This window comes from Festucalex cinctus, chromosome 2 (genome assembly GCF_051991245.1).
Source record: "Festucalex cinctus isolate MCC-2025b chromosome 2, RoL_Fcin_1.0, whole genome shotgun sequence".
Classification (NCBI taxonomy): Eukaryota; Metazoa; Chordata; class Actinopteri; order Syngnathiformes; family Syngnathidae; genus Festucalex; species Festucalex cinctus.
In genome coordinates, this window is record NC_135412.1 from 27782094 (window position 1) to 27805086 (window position 22993).

Sequence of the window (22993 nt, forward strand, 5' to 3'; positions counted from 1 at the left end):
GATTTTGTTTTATACTTTTGCTGCCTTGATGCTTAGTTTCCCATAATTTAAGGCGTAAATTAAATTATTTAAAAGACGGTTATCTTCCAAATCGTACTTTGCTGTGCGCATGCGCAGTAGTTGAGCCGAGACGCCGTTGATGTCACCAGCGGACTCCCTCTCACGCAGTGCACATGCGCAGAACATTCGGTCACGGCCGCTGTAGCTACTGGCTAACAGCTAAAGCGACGCTACCGCTGCTGCCTGCACCATGGAGAGAAAAGGTAAACGTTTGTCCCACGTTGTCGATGAAACATTGGTAGACGAGCGTGACGCCATGTAATCGCTGCTCAATCTCGTGTACGGGCAAATTTATTGGGCGCAGACGCGCGTAAATGTTTTCATCGAATGCGTTTAGCCGCGGCGAGCTAGCTTTAGCCTTGTGAGGATTAGCTCGACACAGAGAAGCTTCTCGCTCTTTCTCTGACATCTGCGACGGCTTTTCCTAAATTGTCATTTTGTTACACCAACACGCTATTTATTTCGTAATTATTCGTACACGTGTCTGACATTTAAACACCTGCAAATATATGACAGCTGGGAACCCGGGTGGTTAGCTTTTGCGCTTTAATGTGCTATACAGTATTATAAAAAGATGAAAAGGTGCTTGGTGTCTTCCAGTGTGAGTCTGTTGATGATGGATCTTTTGTGTGTACAGTATTACATATAAACTAAAATCTTAAAATAAATTGAGCCCACGGTATTCGCGGGTCTAAAATTAACGAAATAGTACACGCCCCCACCCTTAAAATCTTCGCCTGCATTACTGTAAATGTACAGTACACCAAACTATAATCCTATACATTTTATTATTGGTATTATTATTACATACATATGAAGTATTACCTCTAAAAGTAAATGCCTTACAGCTAGGGCTCTCACTATCAAATGTTTTTTTGAATGGATTATTTTATCGTCATTCCATTGATTATAATTTAATAAATTGTTTTTATTTTGTATTGATGTGTATTACCACCAAATCTCTTCTTAAATCTCTTCTTCTCTTCTCTTCTCTTCTTCAAGTACTGTTTATATAAACAAATTATTGTGTATTTGGTATTGTTTAGTGAAAATACAACAGCTGATTAAGTATTATCACACGAGAGGGATTGATGTACTCACCCACCTTTTTGAAACGGATTCTGTTAGGGAAAATGTCTTATTTTAATAAAACACTAGATAATCAGTCTGTTTTAATATAGGACTACATAAATCGTTGATTATTTACTGTTGAGAGGCTGAAATCAAACGATTTGCACAACTGATTTGGGCTTCGTGGCATCTCCCAACCCAGAAGTTGTGGGTTCGATCCCATGCCATTGTGACCACGTCGAAGTATCCTTGAGCAAGATACTAAACCCCGTCCCCCAGTTGCTCCCGAGGCGTCATCAGTAAGTGAATGAGTACTAAGTAGTTGAATCTTTGTAAGGTAGAAAAGCGCAATATAAAAAATGAAGTACCAAACTTCAAATTAATAGCTCTAAATTATGCCATCTTTACTTACAGTTGAGCATTAACGATAACTCCCAATTCTCACACTTATAGTTACCTCTGTACCGTATGTAAGTACATGTAGGCTATATACAGCATAAAATTATTCTTTAAAATGACACACAGTGAGGAAAATAAACGTTTGAACACCCTGCAATTTTAGAAGTTCTCCCACTTTGAAATTATGGAGGGATCTGAAATTTTCCTGATAGGTGCATATCCACTGTTAGAGTCACAATCCAGAGTACAAAAAATAAAAAATCCAAAAATCACACTGTATGATTTTTTTTTTTTTAATTATTTGTATGTTCGTGCTGAAAATAAGTATTTGAACATATGAGAAAATAAAGGTTATTTGTTTACAGAGGTCAAACGTTTCCTGTAGTTCTTTACCAGGTTTGCACACAATGCAGATCAGGAGGACTTTTGGCCCACTCCTCCATACAGATCTTCTCTAGATCTGTTCAGGTTTTGGGGCTGTCGCTGAGGAACACACAGTTTCAGCTTCCTCCAAAGATTTTCTTCTGGCTTTAGGTCTGGAGACTGGTTAGGCCACTCCAAAATCTTGATATGCTTCTTACAGAGCCACTTCTTGATTATACTGGCTGTATGCTATGGTTTGTTGCCATTTTGGAAGACCTAACCATGACCCATGTTCAATGCTCGACTGAGGCTAAGAGGTTGTTGGCTGAAATCTCACAATACATGGCTGATGGCTCTGTTCATCTTTTCCTTAATACGGCACATTCATCCTGTCCCCTATGGAGAAAAACCGCTCCAAAGCATGACGCTTCCACCTCCAAGCTTCACAGGAGGGATGGTGGTTCTGGGAATGGTACTCATCCTCTTTCTTCCTCCAAACATGGCAAGTGGAGTTAAGACCAAAAAATTCAATTTTGCTCTCATCTGATCACATGACTTTCTCCTATGATTCTTCTGGATCATCCAGATGGGCTTTGCTAAACTTCAAACGAGCCTGGACATGTGCTGACTTAATCAGGGGAACCTTGCGTTCGATGCGTGATTTTTATACCATCATGTCTTAGTCTGGTTGGAAAGGCAAGTTTAAATGTTGGATAAAGAGTTCTGGAGAAATTTAGCTTTGAATGTGGGAAAAATGGTTGGTTTTGTGTTATTTAGCCTATAGAGTCATTATTATAGGCTTTTGGTCTGCAGATTACGTTTTTTTTTCCACCAACATGGCTTGTCGCGTTGCTAGTTTGAGTACTCACTGAATGCCAATTGCGATTGCGATGAATTGTATTTTTTTAAGTAAAATATTGTTCAAAACACAAACTGTTCTTGAATGTGGCATAACTTTCACTCAACATAATTTGTAGTCTGTACTCTGTTAACAAAGTGTTGTCATCCATGTTTAACCTAAAAATGTGTCCACGTGGCTGACATGGCTCGTACTCCACCTGGAGTAGTATTTGTGTCATACTAGTTCACATTTAACATTTTTGAGCCTGAGCACAGATGTACAGTATCGGTAAAGTCACAGTCCACCGGCAATTTGCTCTTTGCAAGTAGAATACTTTTTGCTTGTATGAGTGTGTGTGCGTGTGTCTCAACGGTACGGTCATGTGAATTGGCCAAATTACAATAAAGCAAACAAACAGTCTCCCTCTTATTTCAACAGTTTTGGCTCTTCAGGCGAGGAAAAAGCGGGGCAAAGCCAAGAAGACCTCCAAAAAGTGAGCTTTATCCCTCTTCAGTGTTTTGCGACTGCCTGTTATGTGTGTTACATTGATACTGTCTTGCTTATTGTTTCTCCTCTTACAATCCACATATTTTCATCAGCACTTGGACTTGATTGTGCTTAAGCCTTAGAGAATACACTTATTTGAAAATGAGTCTCAAGAAAGAGGGGTCAGAAATGTGGCTAATCTGGCAAACAGTGAATCAATGTATGAAACAAATAATGCAGAACTCTTAATGTAAAGTTGACATTGTAAATGGAGATCGCTTTGTATGTGTGTTCCACACCGTAGCACTTTTGCAGTCTTAACGCATGCTACACTGCACAGGCTGAAATACCTTGATCATTTGCATCCACCTCGGTTCATTGTCATGGCAACGCGGAGACAAAATGTTTCGCCTGCCATAGTGATGTTTTGGCAACTCGGGATGTGTGTGAGTCACTTTTTGAACACACATTTAGATACACATTTAGCCAGCGCTTTTCTTGGCTCAAATTGACCATTCTGATCATTCACACATATATGCTGCATCCCCACTAGCTCGAATAAGCAACCTTATTTATTTATATTTATTTTTTGCACTAAAGTTTACATTCATTTTATTTTTATTTAAACATTTTTTGATAAAATCATTTACTAAGATGTAGCTTTTAAATACAGAAGACCCTGTTTGCTAGTAAATTAAATATAGTAAAAGGGCAGGTTTGTGTACTTTTCAACAGCAAAGTTAACGACTCACTCACTCACCTGTTCCACACCGAAGTGGCAATTTTTGTCCCCGGATGTTAGTGTCTCCACGGGACTTTTTCGGGGCCGAGCCGTTCCGTTGTAACTGCTGTTTAGAACCCTTTCTGCAGCAATTTTGCAGCGCCGGTCGTCGGGGGACTAGTGGGGCAGTGACGTCACCTTTCATCTGATTGGCCGACAGCAACGCCGCTGCCATCTCAAGCAACGCCGTGGCACACGCCCATTTCCTTGTTTTAAGCAAGAGAAGCAGAAGCGCCCTCCGGTTTTTGCCAGTCATAAAAATACATTATATACAATAAATATAATAATGTTTTACAACAACGCTTAACTATATTTATAATTTAAAAGGTACTTGTGGATGGATTTGTAATGTTTGTGGTTTTAAAAAACATCGCAAGGCTGGTGGTGTGTTCCTATTTACTTGAATGAGAGCTCCAGCGGCAAACGTCCATTCAGAAATACCTCCGTTAGCCGGTCGTAAATCGCAATATTTCATCCATGGTGGTCTATATTAAATTGTAAATATGGTTCAATGTTGGCGGGAAATGTTATCTCAGATCCGCACGCAATGCGGGAGTGCAAGCTTGGCGTGGACGGTTCAAATGTTGCCGCCCCCTTCTCGCCGTCTGCAGTCTGGTGTGGTTGCATGAGGTGTGGTGTGGTGTGGTACCCGGCCATACGGGAACGATGGAAAAGCGGCATTAGCTAAATATGGCCCTTTATATGGTAGTTAAAAATTGCGATAAGCCATTTTGTGTGCCACATTACACAGCCTTACAGAATATATAAATATAAGCCTCTTGGTTTTCATTTGCTAAAATGTGCTCGTGTACTCCTTACACTCCAGTGCAGTGTTTCCTTAATAATAACACAATAGAGCAAAATTTGAAACAGCCTTTAGTTATTGGTAACTTTCCAGTAAACTGTAAACTGATATTGTTTACTGATATTATTTCTTTTTCTGTTGCTAATTTGCCGTCATCACCGGTAGCTATTTGTCATCTGGTGACACTTTCAGGTATCCAGCTCAATAGAGCATCAGCAAGTGACTCGTGTGTAGGGACACATGCATCTGCCATACTCTATATTGCTAAGCATGACATTGTTGGAGCCAGTTGAAATTGACAAATCATTGGTGAGCAAAACCGTTGGCTACATGTTTGCGGTGTAACAGCTTATGTTTTTCTGATGAATTGGATATGTTTAATAAAAAGGAAAAGCTACAATATTAACGTAAAAAAAAACAATAACAAAAAAAATCCGCCACATTTGCGATAGGAAGGGAAACCCGTATTTCACGACCCCTCTGTTTCAATGTTTTTAAGAGTGACTACCCACTGTTGATACAGTGCCACCCTGCTGCCATGTAATCCCGCAATTACAGTTGGGGGGGGCAAAAACGTAACTAGGTTCTCCAGATGAGGCTCCTCCAAAAATTTTGTGTCGGATAAAAAAAAAAACAAACAAACCTGAATTTAGCATTAGTTTTATTCACAACACGGTTTGTGTGGAATGCGACAGGGATGTCTGCTTTCTTCTGGCCTCCCACAGCGTGTGGCTTTAATCTCCAACGTGGTGGATGTAACGTCCGACTATTTGACTCTTCAATTTAGAGCGCTCAACTCGACTGTTGGAATACACAGATTTGACTTGTTTATTTAGACTTTTATAGCTTACAACATTGACATTTAAAAATAGGAGTGTATGTGTGTCACTGTTTATAGTCCGTGTTATTCCTTCAACTGGTTTGGATGCAGGACACTTGCTTGTATGCTTGGGTTGGGTGTGTTCTTTCTCACAAGCTCACATGAATTGATTCTATACAATAGCTGAGCTGTTTCGTGTCCACACACCTTAATTGTGTGAGACATGATCACGTCTCTGATCAAATGCTCCTGACTGATTCTGTCCTCGTTCATCTATAATTGCTTCAAACATCAAAGCGTATGTAGTAGAAATGACAAAATGTTGAAGTGTTGTGATTGTTTGTATTGTATAGTTTTTTATGTTATGAGTGTTTTGTTGTGTTCCTGTAAAGCGCTTTGTGACAGCTAATGCTGTTTGAAAACGCTATATAAACTTAATTCGATGTTTTTTTTTTTTTTTTAATGCAAAAACTCTCCCCATTAGGACTGTGGTTGTCAAATATTTTAAGAATTGATTATTCTGCTGAAGGCGGCACTGTGAATGAGTGGTTAGCACATCCGCCTCCCAGTTCTGAGCACTCGGGTTCGAGTCCAGGCTCCGGCCTTCCTGGGGGGAGCTTGCATGTTCTCCCCGTGCCCGTGTGGGTCTTCTCCGGGTACTCCGGCCTCCCACATTGCAAAGACATGCATTGCAGGTTAATGTGTGCTTGTGTGAGTGGATGGTTGTTTGTCTGTGTGCAGTGAGTTGTTTGTCAGTTCAGGGTGTACCCCGCCTACTGCCCAGAGCCAGCTGGGATAGGCTCCAGCACCCCCGCGACCCTTGTGAAGAGTAAGCGGTCAAGAAAATGGATGGATGGATCATGGATGGATGGATGGATGGATGGATGGATGGATTTTGCTGACTATCCCAATCGGGTTATCAGATCAAAATGAATGAAGCCCTTTTGAGACTCTTTTTGTGATTAAGGGCAATATAAATAAAGTTGAATAGACTTGGCTTTTTTTTTTGTTGTTGTTGTTGTTGTAGCAGCTGGCTATTAACTGGCTGACTGTTGGCCAGCCCCTTGTGGAGTGCCTGGACATTTCATTCGTTGTGGCCATAGCAGCATAGACACCAGGGCTGGGCGATTTTTGCAAAACGATTATTTTGACTGACAATATTGAATCACAATTTCAAAATATAAGATGCTGTCAATATACTGAAGTAGTCCTAACTTAAAACACAATAATTGTTGCCTCTCTTTCATTGTTACTGAAAAATCAACATTACTAGCGTTTGTAAAATCAGGATTATGGCTTGTCTACAGGCAGCCGGCAAATCCCAGAAGTCGTCAGCAGGCCCAACATGAAGCCTCGCCCCGAGAACCTGAAGAACCCGAGGAAATTTTGGGCTCTGACGATGAAGAGCAGGAGGATCCAAATGACTATTGCAAAGGTGAGTTTTGTTGAAACCTTCCTCTTGGATTAACATCATTCATGGCTGTGTTGACCTGATCTTTGGATGTAAATACTAGGGGTGTGAATTGCCTAGTACCTGACGATTCGATTCGTATCACGATTCACAGGTCACGATTCGATTCGATACCGATTAATCCCGATGCGAATTTATAAGTCGATTGTTGTGATTTTTTCCATTCAAATTTAGAAAATACTAATCAGTAAACTTGTAGAGTGCAAGATTTGTATGAAAATGTATTATTTATTTATCTGAAACTTCAGTCTAATACAAGTTGTTATCTGTTTCATGTTTGAACAGCATTAAAATAAAATATTAAGGCTTAATGTTCCGTTCATATAACATTCTTCCATGCTTAAGGTGTGAACCCTAACCCGAAGTAAGACGTTTTGTTGAATATTTTTCCATTAAAAATGGAAGTTTAAAAATCGATTCATCCGCCTACTGAATCGATTCGAGAATTGCACGATGTAGTATCGCGATATATTGCCGAATCGATTTTTTTTAACACCCCTAGTAAATACTGTTTCCTCTTGCAGGGGGCTACCATCATGTAAAAGTAGGCGACCTTTACAATGGAAAGTATCATGTCATTCGGAAACTCGGCTGGGGACACTTCTCGACCGTGTGGCTCGCCTGGGACATCCAGTAAGGAACTTTGCTGTCAATTGTCACTGCGGTCTTTATGCTCGGATGCGTTCCTGTGACAGTTAACCCTTACCGGACCTTAAAACAGCATTATTGATTGACGTTTCATAGGATGAAGAGGTTTGTTGCAATGAAGGTGGTTAAGAGTGCAGAACACTACACAGAAACAGCTGTGGATGAGATCAAACTTCTCAAGTCTGTAAGTCTATCCGACCCGTTAATGAGAACAATTACAAATGTGCTTCGTTCCTCTTCAGTCGATATTTCGTTATCACACTCAAAGTACTTTTATGTCAGTATAATACTGATTGTTTTTCTGTATGCCTAGGTGAGAAACTCGGACCCAGACGATCCTAAACGGGAGATGGTGGTACAGATGTTGGACGACTTTAAGATCTCTGGTGTCAACGGAACCCGTATCCTTTATCGCTGTTCATCACTTACCTGACCCATCCTGATTGTGACTCACATTTGGCCCATCAAGCATTCAACATGATGCTTCCATTATCTGCACTACTTGGAGAAATAAGATCCTGTTGTAAAAAGAAAAGAATAATTAAAGGAAAATACAGCCAGAAGCAAGCACTCGGGTGCACACTATGCCTTAAAAATTAACCGAAGATGGAGACAAATGACAAGGATGTTAAGGAGCGACGGTCTTTCTTTAAAACTCGCTAGCTCTTAATTTACTAATGCACTCATTAAAAAGCAAACAACAATAGGCCTATCCGAATGTTGCAAACCGGAGCATGTACAATCATGGGCAAAATATCCGATACCCTTCTGTTAAATGAACAAAAAAAAGGCTATAATGGTCACTGAAATATCTTGAAACTGATAAGATTATGAATTGCCAAAAATCATATTGACAAGCCACAAAGCTTCTGGCACAATGTCCATTGGACAGGAAGCTAGTCCCATCATGTTGTGTTTTATAAACGGCCCAACTGTGAAATATTGACACAGTGGTTTTGTTTTGAGCCTGCTAAGCTGTGTCTTGAATCTCTACAATGGAATCTCAAGACTTTCAAGATGTTCTACATGTATGTCATTGTTGTGGTCTTAACGTTTTCCATTCAGATGTCTGCATGGTGTTTGAGGTTTTGGGGCATCACTTATTGAAGTGGATCATCAAATCAAATTACCAGGGTTTACCTCTACCCTGTGTAAAGAGCATCATTAGACAGGTGAGCCAATCAAACACACACTGTCACCTCTTTAATGACTCATCATTTCAGTTTCAGGTTGCTTTTTTTCCCCCGGTCTCATATTGTTCAAACATTCATCTCACATTGATGGATTCGCTCCACCATATTAGCTGTGCATGCAAAATATCAACAAGTTCAACAAATGAGTAGTCTGGATTGGTTGTCCCAACTTTGCTCTCAGGTTCTTCAAGGCCTCGACTATCTGCACACCAAGTGTCAGATCATCCACACAGACATCAAGCCGGAGAACATCCTGATGAGCGTTGAAGAGCCGTACGTCCGGAAGCTGGCGGCAGAAGCCACTGAATGGCAGCGGGCGGGAGCGCCGCCTCCCTCGGGCTCAGCAAGTAAGAAATTTGCTTTTAATGTCCACACAGACTTTCTCACAACTCTGTTCCAAATAATGACATTCTCTTTTTTTTTCTCCCACAGTTAGCACAGCACCTGCTCCAAAACAGGTAAGACTTTTTTTTTTTTTTTGGCAAATTCCACTTTCGGTGTGTGATTGCTAATTTTCCACAGTGAATGCCTGAATTATGCTCCAATGATGTTTTATCCGCATTAAATCTACTCTTTGACAGTCTTAAAAATGCCTCAGGGACAGTAAACAGCATTGCTGTATTTTCTAATGAATTTGGGCATGGTGGAGATGACTGCTTGGTTTTTCTTATTTCTTGTTATTTTTGTGCTTAGGGCTCCACATTTAATGTTTAAAACAGACAGGTTGTATTTCTAAATAACATAAAAAAACTAAAATTTATGTGTAAATGCATTTACATTTTGTATATTATTTATAATTTAATTGTATTTAAATAACCAATCTAATCCAATGAAATATTGTACTATAGGTAAAAATATTTCATTTACTTTTTTAAATTTTATCGTTTGCAATAAATCAATTAGCCAATTATTTAACGAGATAAATGAATACACATTTAATGCAAATGATACAAATGCATTCTATTAAACCAGTTTGTTGTGGACAATTTTAAATTGCACGATGATTCTTTGCATCATCTGCACAACTGTCATTTTACTGTAATTATTGTATTACTCGTCCTTTTATTTTTGCTTGATGACGCTCCGCATCGTTTGCATGGCTGCTATTGGTTAGTACTACAGCACTAATGGCTAATATTTTGTAAAGGCTCTCTGTACTTGAGTGTCATGTACTACAACTATGTTATTTTTTTGTTATGGCTGCTTGGCAATACTACCGGAAACAAATTGTGTGTTTTTTTACGCATGTGGCCAATAAAGCTTCTGAAGATTCTGAAAATCGTTAAGTTAATGCAATGAATGTTAGAGGTCTCTTAATAATGTAAGCGGTTGTTTGACCGGATTTAAGAATGGCGCCGGATGTATGTGGCCCTGCAGATACCTTGTTTTCAATATTGCACCCACATCAACACAATATTTCAGCTTCTGTGTATTTCCTTATTCAACAGTCTGTAAAAATGTCTAAAAACAAGAAAAAGAAGTTAAAAAAGAAGCAAAAGCGGCAGGCAGCATTGCTGGAGAAGTGCATCATGGACTTGGAGGAGATGGAGAAGATCACAGGGACGCGGGAGGAAGATGAGGATGTCGACGAGGAACCAGAATCTCCAAAGGGCCGGGCCTGTGCTCCTCTGAGGCAGCTGTCTCTGGAGGATGTGGAAAACCAAGATGCTCAAGGTTACAAGTCATTTGGATTTATTTTTTATTTTTTGCCTTTTGTTCAAGTTCACTCATTCATCGCCTACTATATTGTTTATGTGAAACTTGAAGTTATACTATTTTCCTGCCTCTATAGTGAAAAATAGAACAATCTCATGGCACATCACCTAACAAAAATATCACACAGCACACTTTTGTAGTTTGCTATCAAATGTATTACATCAAAGGATTGTGTGTAAAGTGTTTTTCCTTTCCCGTTGGTCTCAGAGAGCGGTGTGAATGCGGACGGGTCATCCGAGCTGAACTGTAATGGCCACGTGGAGGTGGAGCAGAGACTACCCCAGTGGAGAGAGCAAGACCAACATAACGGCAATGTTGCAGAGAAGAAACACCACGTCATCTGTAACGGTTTGGACTGCGCCGACCTCAAGGAGGAGCTGCACGCTGACCTGGAAGGCGCTCACTGCAGCGGGGCGTCTGCCAGGCACTTTTCTGCCCGGCTGGAGGAGGAGCTGGGAGAGAACAATTGTCGAGAGCAGGGAGAAGATGGCAGTGGGGATATTCTGCAAAATGGTCAGTTTGACAAAAGCAACACACCCTCTCTGTGATATTCTTCCGAGTGCTTTCTTATGGCTCCGCTATGATTTAGGCAAGCAAACGGCAGGATCCCTGCTCATCAACCCCCTTGAGCCAATCAACGCAGACAAGATCAAGGTCAAGATTGCAGACCTGGGAAACGCCTGCTGGGTGGTGAGTCGTCCTATCGTGACCTGAGGGATTTCCTGATTACCCATCAGGCCTGCCCAGACACAAACACACCCAGTGTCATCCAGTTACCAGAATAGAACAGCTTTAGCTTCTGTAATAAGGCCGGCTGATATGGCCTTAAAAAAGAAGTCTGAAGATGTCTGATTATTTGCGCAAAAATCCAATTTCCCATTTCAATTAATTTTTTCCCCTTTTGCTTGAAGAAAAAGCAAACGGCAAAGACTATATTCAAATTCTTTCAAATTTCAATTTTTTTATTTATTTTTTGCTCTACTCCTCCTTAATACCAAAAATGTTTAAACTTCAGAATCAGCTTCCATAGAAATATTTTATTTATTTTTTGCCAATTATAATCCAGTGCTACTCACACTGATGTATGGGTGGTAACACATGTTTGGTTGTGGTTGGCGCGCATGCACACACTGGCAGCCAGGCTTCCATCGGTCTGAAGCTTCCGTCATGAAAGGCATCCTCTGCAAAATATGTGCAACTTTGAAGCCCAGACCCAAAAGTTTCTAACATGGAAAAAGGACTACTTTAACAGCGTATAAATGCGTTTGGAAATGACCAACACTATTGACTCCATAATTGCCCACCACCATGCTCCTTTTCTTACAAACATAATGCGCAAAGCCATGTGCAAATGATTCTGCTCATGTTGTCTATTTTATGGCGAGAACTAAAGTTGCAAGTTATTTTAAAAAAAAAAGAAAAAAAGCTAATACCTATGTTGGCCACTGACTGTGCAAACTAGCTCTACTTTGTTTGCAGCCATGTTGTTAGTTGGCATTTCGCAGTTCACATCAAGGTAAATGTGCTGACAGAAGCCTCTAAAAAATGGATTACAAAAAATAGCTATGGAAATGCATTGGAATTAAAAGAAAAGTCAAAAAGTTAATCGAGAAAACTGATTACTCGCCCAGCCCTTCTTTTGTTTTAGTAACGTCACACTGATAGTGACCCTGACCACCGAATGAGGAGGACAGCTACATTGATTCTTGTCTGTTCTTTTGCTTTGCTCTTAGCACAAGCACTTCACTGAAGACATCCAGACACGGCAATACCGCTCCTTAGAGGTACTCATTGGCGCAGGTTACAGCACACCGGCGGATATCTGGAGCTCAGCCTGCATGGTAAGTTGTGTTAAATTCGGTCACGAAAACTAAACACAAATATATTTTCGCCAACACGCATTTTCCACTGGACGAAAACTAGACTAAAACCCTCATTAATAAAAAAAAATAACTGACTAAATCAGTATGCATTTTCATCGACGTAAAATCTTGTCCCTAAAAAAACTGTGGCGTATGCGGGATCTGCACACTACTATAAAGGGAAGATAAAAGCTGATAGGTGCAGTCAGAGTAAAACAATCAGGGCTCTTCGTACTCATCTAGGCAATGGTGGAGCATGCTTGATATCGAAAAAGCTACCTGTTTAAACGGCACAATTCACCTTTAATCCAATGTCTATAACGTTCCAACAATAATGTTAATCCAACTGCTTACTAATGCTGACTTACCAGCTTGTAGCATGTAGCCATAGTAGCCACTTGTTGATATACTGTAATTGTGTGTGAAGTTATTTTTTCATCAAAAAGATGAGAGAAAATGTTATGTGAAATAGTTTTAGATCCGAAATGTTTAACATTACCTGCTGACAAAAAATATACATGGCGTAAAAGGATTGTTCTGACTAAAACTAGACTAAAACGTTAACAGTTTTTCTTGACTAAAACGAAACAAATAAAATTCTTTTCTTGGACTAAAATAACTAAAATGCTAGATATATAGTCGACTAAAATTTGACTGAAAAAAATGGGATGAGGTTGAATATGATAAAAACTAACAAGCGTGATCGAAACTGGACTAAAACTGAGACTGAATTTAAAGATGTCTGATAAAAGTAGCACTAATGGTAAAGAGACGACACCACACATCGCAGCAAATACTATTCAACTAATGCAGCCTGACAAGCCCGTCGTCACCAGTGCAGCTACAGGGGAGGGAAGTGGGAGCTTCATGATTTTATGTGTTGATGATGATGAGGGTATTGTTGTCGCCTCAGGCCTTTGAACTCGCCACAGGAGACTACTTGTTTGAACCGCATTCTGGTGAAGATTATTCCAGGGATGAAGGTACGACTCAGACGCTCTCGTCCTCTCCATTCCGTATTGTTCTTCATGACATCTTCTAGCTGTAGAGATCTGTAGCTGACAGTTCTGGAGTTAACTGATTGTGTGCTTGATTTGCACACGTGCTAATACAACATGTTGATTGTCAAGCATCTGACAAATTTTGAGTTTTCGCAGTAACTATGACTGCATGTGACCTGTTTAGAACAAAATGCTACACTTCTATTGATGATCCACGTGCTACTACTTAGTTTATTAAGATACTGAGAAAAAACAATGTGATGGAGTGTCACCAGCATTCCTGTGAGTCCCCTCCTCTCCTGACTCTTCCAATACTGGAGACAGGGCCATCAACAGCTTCATGACCTCATCTTCTAATGCTGCACGCCTTCTTGTCAACCCTCCTCCTCATTATTCATTTAAGCTCATGCTTTTTGTTCTGACTTGATTCTGCTCTAGCATGTCAGGATGCACTCGCATTGTTTCTTTGCGTACTCTGCTGCCCCCGCCCCACAACTTCCTTAACTTGCACACCTTTTGCCAAACCTTAGTTTATTTCTTCCCTTGACACATGCTGATACAGATGATGGGCCCATGTGATCTGGCATGGAGTGTAAAATGGTTGCTATGAGGCACCTGCTCTAATTGCTTCACTTTTCCACATCCAATATGGCAGCAATATCTACAGAGCATTCAATTCTCAGTACATTTAGCGGATATGTGCTCTGATTCATCACTTCACTAGTCAACGGACCATCTTTTTTTTTTTTTTTTTTATATGTATCATAACACTCAAGCACAGTAGATACTGCACCTTGACAGTGTCAAATCATTTTTCCACAAGTGCGCCTTGCTTGACACTAACATTCTGTGGATATTCTTCTCTTACTGTCAACTGTAAACCTGACTCACTGTTGTCCATGTATGTTGTTGCTTTCTACCTGGCACACCTTTACTTTTCTGCTGTATCAGAGGTGAAGCTAGTCTATTGTAGCATTGCCCAATGTTTATTGGAACAAGGAGGATATTTTCAAATTGCACATCATCCAAAAATGTCCCAAAATATATAACGTATATAACGTATAGAAACCGTTCATTGTGGAGTTGCATTCCAAACCTACCTGTGGTGATGATAAAAATCTGTGATGTAAGACACCTTATGCAAAAATGTTGCTCTGTTGTAACAGAAAAATATGTGATTTATGTAATTACTGTATATTGCAATAATGATGATCCTGTCTCACAGATTCACATAATGTGAAATTTTGTTGTTGTATGAATGACAACCTGTCACTATACGTCAGTGTTATAGATGGATGAAGAAATTTTACATTTTTTGTACTGCCAAAGTCTTAAGAGCAATTAATTGCCGTTGGATTATTCCCACGGTTTCAGCAGTTGTTTTTGTCCTTCAGTAAAAATGAATTGCCTGCTGATGCAAACGCTTTTGTGTCTGCCATTCTAATATGACGGCCTCCCATACATGCGCTGCTTACCATGCCAGGCTGTCATCCTCCATTGTGCAGCGCTCCATGTGACTGTTTGCCATCTCCTCTCTCCTCCACGCACGCCTTCTCTCGTTGCTTTGCTTCTGACGGGCCTTGTCTCCAGACCACCTTGCTCTCATGATCGAGTTGCTCGGTAGAGTTCCGCGCCACTATGCTCTGAGTGGGAAATACTCGCAGGAATACTTCACAAAGAAAGGTATGCCACTTGTCTGTCACTGACACTCTCTTGTCTCTGCCGTCTTTGTCTTTCTCCCCCTTGCAACTGTTGTGTGTGGTGTAGACCATATAGCGCTGATCATTGAGCTGCTGGGGAGTGTCCCACGCAAACTCATATTGAATGGAAAGTATGCCAAGGATTTTTTCACCAAGAAAGGTAAATTTAAAAAAAAATAAAAATTGTCTTCTCAGCAGCAAATCTTTTATTTATTGATTGTAGAGGTGCAATGATCAATTCATTAATTGACAACTAATTTATAATTACACGAATTTATCACTATATTGATAGTAATCACTTAGAGACCTTGCAAATCTTCAATTTCAGCCTCTCAAGTCTCAAATATAAACATTCTTCTAGTTTGGGAAATGATGCTCAACATTTTTGCCTATTTGCTGACATGTTACGGACCAAATCCTTAACTGAAGCAGAATTATTATTTTTTTATGTGCATTTTCTGCATTATCAAATTGAAATAATGTCCCATTAAATTAAAAAAAAAAAAAAATCAACATATTTATGGATTATGAATATAATGGTAAGTTGCAGTCCTAGGGTGGTTTCATGACTTGGTGATGTTACAGAACTCACCAGAGGTGGACAGTCTGAGATCTGATTGTCATGATCAAATAATGTTTGTTGCATTTATCTATTATTTATTACTATTTTTATTTATTTAGCCCTTTTCCCCTCCAAATTTGTAAAAGTGTAATTATTATTATTATTATTTTTTACATTTATTTATTTATTTATTCATTCATCTCATTAAATAAATGGTTATTAAAATACATTTGAAACTATTGGTTGAAAAATAAATTTTATATATAGATTTAACCATTTTTGTTAGCAAATATTAGGTAAATAAATTCATGAAATTAATTATTAGTAAAACTTTTATATAATGAGAATGGATTAGTATAACTATTAAGCTTATTTATCCAATCCAGATTTATTTATAGATCACATTTAAAAACAAGGTTGACCAAAGAGTTTCAATATTGATTTTAAAACATGCAAGCTGTATAACAGTGTAATATTACAGAAGATAAAATTATTGACTCGTGCATCCATCCAAACAATAAAAAGACTATAGTAAGAAAGAAATAATGCAAAGCTGCCAACGCTTCATCAGGGAATGCAAAGGAGAAGTGATTTCAAAACTGGCCCAGTTGGGCCAAGTCTAATGGAAGGATGGAGGGTCAGTTAAAAAAAAAGAAAAAAGTTTTGCCCAAGAGAAAGAAGCAATAAAGCTCTTTAGACTCGATTTTGCCAGACTCCAGTGTCCAATTTTGGGACACCAACACAAATTTTTTTTTTTTAACACTTGACCTTTTTCCAACTAACTGCACATGGAAAAAAAATCAGCATAACTAGATTGTAAAAGTGTTTTGTGTGCGTGCAGGGGACCTGAAGCACATTACCAAGTTGAAGCCATGGGGGCTGCTGGAGGTGCTGGTGGACAAGTACGAGTGGCCCCGCCAGGAGGCGGAGTGTTTCGCCGACTTCCTGCTTCCCATGTTGGAGCTGGTCCCCGACAAGAGAGCCACTGCGGCCGAGTGCCTGCGCCACCCTTGGCTGGCCCTCTAGTGGACCGCTCCTCCCTTCCACTCTCTCCGGAGAATGCAACAGATCACTTTCCACTTTGGGCATATCTTATGAATATTTATTTCTTGTCGTTCTTCGGTTTTCGTATGTGTCCGTTCTTCCCTTGGTGCGATGGGGATGTTCCTCGATCGGCTTGGACTGCTGTACCCAACCCGGAGGGAGGACGGACCTGTTCTTGTTCCACTTAGAGACTCCTCCTTGTTTGTTCAACTCCTGCACTAAAAGCAACCCAAACAATAGGATATGTAGCCACATCCCCAACAACGTCATGCGTGCTGTCTCATTTCCTTTTTTAACGCGTCTTTTATCTTCCGTTAAACATGTATAAAATAATTTTTTTGTATTTGTAAAGAAGGCTTAGGAAATTGCACACGGGGCTGGCATGTACACTGACTAAGGTAACGTTCTTGCAGCATTTTTCCCAGCAGACTGATGTGGTGAGGCACGGGTGTCTTGTCTGTCAATGCACAAACATAATCGTCATCAAAAGTTTTGATGCGGTCTAAATAGCTTGAGAGCATAATGATGATGATAATTGATGCAATAATTTGCGAATCCCTTTCAACCTTTATTCATTTGAGAACAGTGCGAATAGGCTCGACTAATATTGTGCTTGTACTGCCATCACTTGAATGTGTACTGGGAAAGGATTTGCAAATATATTTTTCCACACATCCAAGGTTTATTTGGTGTTTTTATTTAGCCACAGTTCAACTTAGCATAGAACAAATGACCTCTTTCAATTGTCAATGGATGATGGCATTCTTCCAGAAAGAGGTTTCCCAACCATTATTGAGTCAAGGCACATACTTTCTATTAGAAAAAAATAAATAAATCACGGCACACCGAGATTTGTGTAAAAGGTGGTCAGTTGGTTGTCAATCAACTGTTCCACAGTGACACAATACAGGAATTGATTGCTACAGGAAGCCACAAAAAAAAACAGCCCATTGAAAAGGGGGGAAAAAAAGTGAAAATAATTGTATATATCTGTACCAAAGAATTTGCCTTTCTATAAATATATATTACAGTTCTGTACAGTTTCTAACAAATGTTATATCTTAGCTAAAGTGATTTAGCTGGTTAGCTGTGTTTTAATAAATGGGCGGAAGATGTTTGTGCTTGGTTGTATTGTGTGGCCAACAAGTACATTTGTGTGTGAGCTCAAACTTAAACTCAACCTAGAATAAAAATGTTGCATACCGCACCAGTTTCCATGAAGTGTTCTATTCAAAAAGTGTCACACCTGTGCACAGGGAAATCTGTATCTTAGATCAATGCAGCAGGCTCATCAGGGGTTTTCTGCCAAGTGGAAAAAAAAGAGCAATTAGTAATGTGGAAAATTTGAGAAAATGAGAGTTGCTGCTTGCATACTAATTAACATGGAAAGCTGCCAGTTTGATGCACACTTGAAAATAACACATTTGCTAATGTTCATGACTGTCAACAATGATTTTGCAAACAATCATGCAACACTATATCTGTGCAATTACTGTATTCAAATGAATACAGCATTCCAAGGAAATGCAATGTTCCACCACTTGTGATGGTGAGCAGTTTGTGTTCCTTGGGCCATGTTGGTGATCAATAAGTCAGTATTTGTTACATTAAGACTAAAATTGGGTCGACTAGACTGATTTATTATAAATAATACAAATTGTAAAATTATTGTAAAATAAACAATTTGATAATTATTATTGCATTTTTCTTAAATTGGTTATTTTTTTTAGAAAACTAACAATTTTGCAAATATGCCAATGCTTAATATTTTTCTCTATTATTGGTACAAGTACAATTAAATCAAATGTATGAAAATTATAATAAAATACTTTTACTTATTTATTTTGCCTGAATCTACCGTACAAATACCATTTCATAAATCAAATGTGGTCATGGGACATAAAGTAATTAACACTCTTATGTCAGAGGTCAAAATTGCCTATTTTAAAGTTAGAGTAATATAATTTTAAAATGTGTAATTATGAGGACACAATTTAGACTGCAGTTTGCAAAAACATTAGTAACCTAATTGGGGGGTATTTATGTTTCGCTGCCTGCATATGCACAGATCTGCAAGGAAGTAACTTGACAGCCTAAATTCTGCACTACTGAATTTCCTTTAAAATATATTTTTAAACATCCGCAACAACGGTATTGCAGTGTATTCTGCAAGTTGACTAATGATCTCTTGACCTCTTCCAATGCCCCTCTCCTTTGTTCCCTGTTGTGACTCTCTTAATTCTTACCGGCACCATCCTCCACCTCGAAGTCCTCCGGCAGCAGTTTGTCCTGCCGGTTGCCCAGCGTGAAGGAGAGAAAGGCCAGCAGCAGAGCGTCCAGGATGCTGATGATGGCCAGGATGTAGGCCCAGCGCACCGTGCAGTTCCCCAGGCTGTACTTGTCCGTCCGCAGGCCACACAACGTCTTCACCTCGGGGGCGTCCCAGCCGTCGGGGTAAATCATGCAGCCCATCACCATCAAAACGGCTGAGAAGAAAATTATTTCCAAAACACGTTTTCAGGTATTTTCGGTGTTAAAGCGAACACTGTTTTACCCACAACGAGAGGGTGCTATTTGCATTTTGTACTGTTTGGTACTTTCGTGAAGTTAAGTAACATTCAGAACAGGACTGAGGCCCAGTGTTGCCATAGTTACCATGAAACGGTAACAGCAACGTTACTGCAAGTTGGCTGCTTGATTTTAACAGTAACTTCGCTGATTACCTGTTACTAAAGTGTTAAGGTTATTTTAGTTAACGAAAAAACTAAAATTCAAAAAACAATTGTGTTAACGAAATAAAATAAAAACGAAAATGCGTTTTAAAAATGACAGCTAACTGAAACTACAGTTTGTTCACAAACTATCTTTGGTAATTACTTAATTATAGTAATTATTTAATGCATGAACCTTTGGAGATAATTTTAAATGTTATTTTACGTAGATTTATTTTGATTTTTAGGACTTTTAAAAAAAAAATATATATATATATATTTTCAGCACTAACACCATGTAAGCCACACAACATGGTCTCGCAGGTGGAGAAGTGAACCCACGTCAACCTGCACCAAAGGCAAGCGACTGTTCCACTCCTCCACCTGAAGCCTCGATTTTTGGGAAGTTTGAAAGGGTGTCACTCAGATTGGACGTCACCGAGTAGCCAATAGAAAAGCACCTTCAGATGAAGTAATACACTATAACTTATTCACTCCCAGCAGCCATTTTCACAGAAGCAATCCTGTTCGCTCCTGGATGTTTTACTGGATTTTGACTAATTTTGCAAGGCCCAGAGAATATTGTGTTCTATTGCTATAAAAACATGGAACATACCAAAAGAAAGATTAGAGTCTCTTCTTTCATCAGGAAAAAAAAGTATATTTCTACCTGTTTCTGTGTTTCAGCATTATTCACAAATGTGTTTAAAACTGTGGGGAAAACAGCTTGTTACAACATGGCCCTGGTTGATCTCTTATACTCTGCTGGCACCTTCTGGCCGTTTTTGTAATAACTACCATTGCTTCAAGCATTCTCTTCAGTTCAGAGGCTGCATCAAAGCCTTCTGTATGCTCCAGCATTAAAAAACAAAAACAAAACAAAAAACAACAACAACAAAAAACATAAATACATCTTTGGGACACTGGTAATATTTAAAATAGAACGTATTTATACGGTTTTGGGAGCAAATGAATTCAACAAAACAAAACAAACTAAAACGATTTTTTTGTTAAACAAAAACTAAAAGTCTAAAAACTAACAAAACTGCCCTGAAAACTAATTAAAACTAACTAAATTGAACAACAAAACTCAAAACAAAATCAAAACTAACTAAAATGAAAATTCCAAAACTATAATAACCCGTTACAATTGCCACTAAATTCCAATTTGTTTTTTTGTTTTTGCACTTGACTGTATAATCATGGCTTCCTGTGTTGACATCCTGGTATTAGCAGTTTGTGTCACGCCAGTGACGGCGCATGCTTTTATTTTGTATACACATTTCCTGTTTACTTTGAAAATCCTAACTCCCATCTCACCCCAGGTCACTTGCCCTTCCTGCTGTCCACTCATTATCGGTCCCCGCCCATGATTGTCTCCACCTGCCACCAATTATCCCCAGCAATAAAAGCCATCAGCCTCCTCCCTCAGTTTGCCGAAGTGTCACGTTAGTGCATGGAAGTGTTCCTTGAGGCCTCGATCCTGCTACTTTGCCTTGTTTTTGTGCCTTTTCCTCCACAGTGGAGCGCCTTGAGTTACCCCCTGTGCCCTGAGCCTGTTCACTTCCCCAGCGAGACCCTTTAGTTATCCCTTATACCCTGTGCCTGTTTTTTCCTCCCCAGTGGAGCGTTTTTAGCTCTCCGTATTTTGAGTGCCCCTTCTCCTCTCAGCATGAGAGGAGATTGCTGTCCGGAGAAAATAAAACTGCTGCCTTTGTGGCCTACACTCTCCTTGCGTCTGAGTCCTACCTTTCCACGTCGTGTCAGTTTGCAAATGTGCTGTTGAAGCGACACCTGCTCAGGTGACTGACTTGTAACTAAAACCCCAGCAGAGGCGTCAGAGTGTGTGCACTGAAACCAGAATCACAAATAAAAGCTCGCATGCAACAAGAGCCCAGCTGCCAAACACGCCCAACCTCCGTTTCCTCACCAAACACTTGATGATGGTGTCGGAAAACATCACCTCAGAGGCTGTTGTTGGGAAACCACAAAAAGAACGCATGCTTATTTCTACTATTGTATGTGCTGATATTTATACAAATGGTCAAGTGTGTTTTCAATGGAAATGGTGCGCTTGTCTCTGACGTGTCCTTTGATTGGCTGGCGATCATCAAACTTTTATATACAGGGCTGGACTGGGCGTCAGGCATATAGGGCAGATGCCCGGTGGGCCACTGTCACAAATAATGCTTATTTTCCTCCATTTTCCAAGAGACCAGCCTACATTTGAGAGGGAAGACGAAGACTCCAACTAATTTTATTCCCCATTTTTCACAACTTTGCGCCTTACCGGAAGCCAGCTGCATCCAGGCGCAGATCTTGTAGACGCTGCCGGCGTTGCAAAAAAAGAAGAGGCCGAAACACACCGTGGTGCCCACCACCAGCAGCATGGACGTGCCCACGAAGAACATGGCGGTGCGGAAAGCGGGCGACGGGATGGAGCCGAAGTCCAGCAGGCTGCCCCTGCAGATGAGCTCGGAGGTGAGCGCGTTGCCGATGCAATAGTGGAAGAGGCCGAAGTAGCCCGCCTGCGGCGTGTTGACGCTGTCGCCGATCCAGAAGGGCTGGATGAACACCACCACCGTGATGATGACGAAGCACAAGGTGAACACGGCCCACAGGACGCCGATGGCCCGGGAGTTCCTCACGTAGTTGGTGTGGTAGATGCGAGCCGCCTCCTGGGCCGGAAGCAGGTCCATCCTCGGCAACGGTTGGGCTTTGCCCCAACGCCCGTCACCTGTTGCACCTGCGCTCACCTTGTGGGGACTGAACTCGTGTTGGAGTCAGCTTTCAGAACCATGGACAGAGGCGTGACGTGAGTGGGTGTGCGCGTGTCAGAAAGAATGAGAGGGAGTGTGTTGTGTGAGTTTAGTAACTCAGTACGTGTTATTTAATGCGACTGTCTTGTTACCATTCAGATCACCAATGAATGAGAATTAATTTTTTTATTTGTTATTTTAATTATATTTCCTTTTTTGTGTGATGTTGATAAATTAGAACCGTTTTCTGTTTAGGATCAAATTGCATGCATGTTTAAAAAAAAAAAAAAAAAAAAAAAGCTTGCTCCATTTGCTGACCCAGTTGTCCAAGGTGTTCGTGAGAATGATATTAACGTCACAAATTAGTATTTTGTACATACATTTTACTATTTTATGGCCAAGAAAGGGAATACTATAGCCTCAAATAAGTATTTTTGTGGCCACAATTTATTCATGTCTCGTACCCGCGACAATGTGAGTAATATGAATATGACGAGTTGCATTTTTCTTCATTAGTCTTTTTGTCCGACAGGGGGCAGTGTGTCCCTACATGTGTGGCACTGAGAATCAGAGGAAACATGCGCAGATCAGCCCATCAGCAAGCGTTGCTCTTTTGTTGATACAAAGTAACACTGGAAGCATTAAAATGTCTCTACTGTGCATGTGCCTCAGTAGACGCACAAGAGGACAACGTAGTGAC

The 22993-nt window shown here is 40.1% G+C and overlaps 2 protein-coding genes across 6 annotated transcripts; one reads left to right on the plus strand and one right to left on the minus strand.

The window, feature by feature from the left end:
- The first annotated feature begins 135 nt into the window (after positions 1–135).
- srpk1a (SRSF protein kinase 1a) lies at positions 136–18030 on the plus strand. Of its 5 annotated transcripts, none has more exons than XM_077514167.1 (16): positions 136–263; positions 3173–3227; positions 6934–7061; positions 7622–7730; positions 7842–7929; positions 8059–8146; positions 8811–8917; positions 9120–9285; positions 9371–9396; positions 10387–10612; positions 10862–11167; positions 11244–11344; positions 12388–12495; positions 13430–13499; positions 15108–15200; positions 16621–18030. In XM_077514167.1, the coding sequence occupies exons 1-16, from the start codon at positions 251–253 to the stop codon at positions 16803–16805; spliced, it is 1869 nt and encodes a 622-aa protein (XP_077370293.1). In that variant the 5' UTR covers positions 136–250; the 3' UTR covers positions 16806–18030. The 5 variants fall into 5 exon arrangements, 4 of the variants coding, with proteins under 4 accessions (XP_077370293.1, XP_077370294.1, XP_077370291.1 ...); XM_077514168.1 differs by lacking the exon at positions 15108–15200 and adding an exon at positions 15285–15377; XR_013282455.1 differs by lacking the exon at positions 136–263 and adding an exon at positions 2221–2395 and having other exon boundaries at positions 15001–15200; positions 16621–16766.
- Positions 17492–22305, minus strand: lhfpl5b (LHFPL tetraspan subfamily member 5b). Its single transcript, XM_077514170.1, has 3 exons — positions 21825–22305; positions 19070–19309; positions 17492–18125 (listed from the first exon to the last, which is right to left on the minus strand). Exons 1-3 carry the CDS (start codon positions 22231–22233, stop codon positions 18115–18117), a joined length of 660 nt encoding a protein of 219 aa, XP_077370296.1. The 5' UTR covers positions 22234–22305; the 3' UTR covers positions 17492–18114.
- Positions 22306–22993: the final 688 nt, after the last annotated feature.

Bases quoted from the DNA above. Each gene is read 5' to 3' on its own strand.
- lhfpl5b (XM_077514170.1), bottom strand. From the start codon at position 22,233: ATGGACCTGCTTCCGGCCCAGGAGGCGGCTCGCATCTACCACACCAAC. The intron at 19,310-21,824 runs GTAAGGCGCAAA...TTTTCTTCTCAG, and splicing joins CTGGATGCAGCTGGCTTCCG to CCGTTTTGATGGTGATGGGC.
- srpk1a (XM_077514165.1), top strand. From the start codon at position 2,236: ATGGCTGATGGCTCTGTTCATCTTTTCCTTAATACGGCACATTCATCC. The intron at 9,286-9,370 runs GTAAGAAATTTG...TTTCTCCCACAG, and splicing joins GCCTCCCTCGGGCTCAGCAA to TTAGCACAGCACCTGCTCCA. The intron at 10,613-10,861 runs GTTACAAGTCAT...CGTTGGTCTCAG, and splicing joins GGAAAACCAAGATGCTCAAG to AGAGCGGTGTGAATGCGGAC.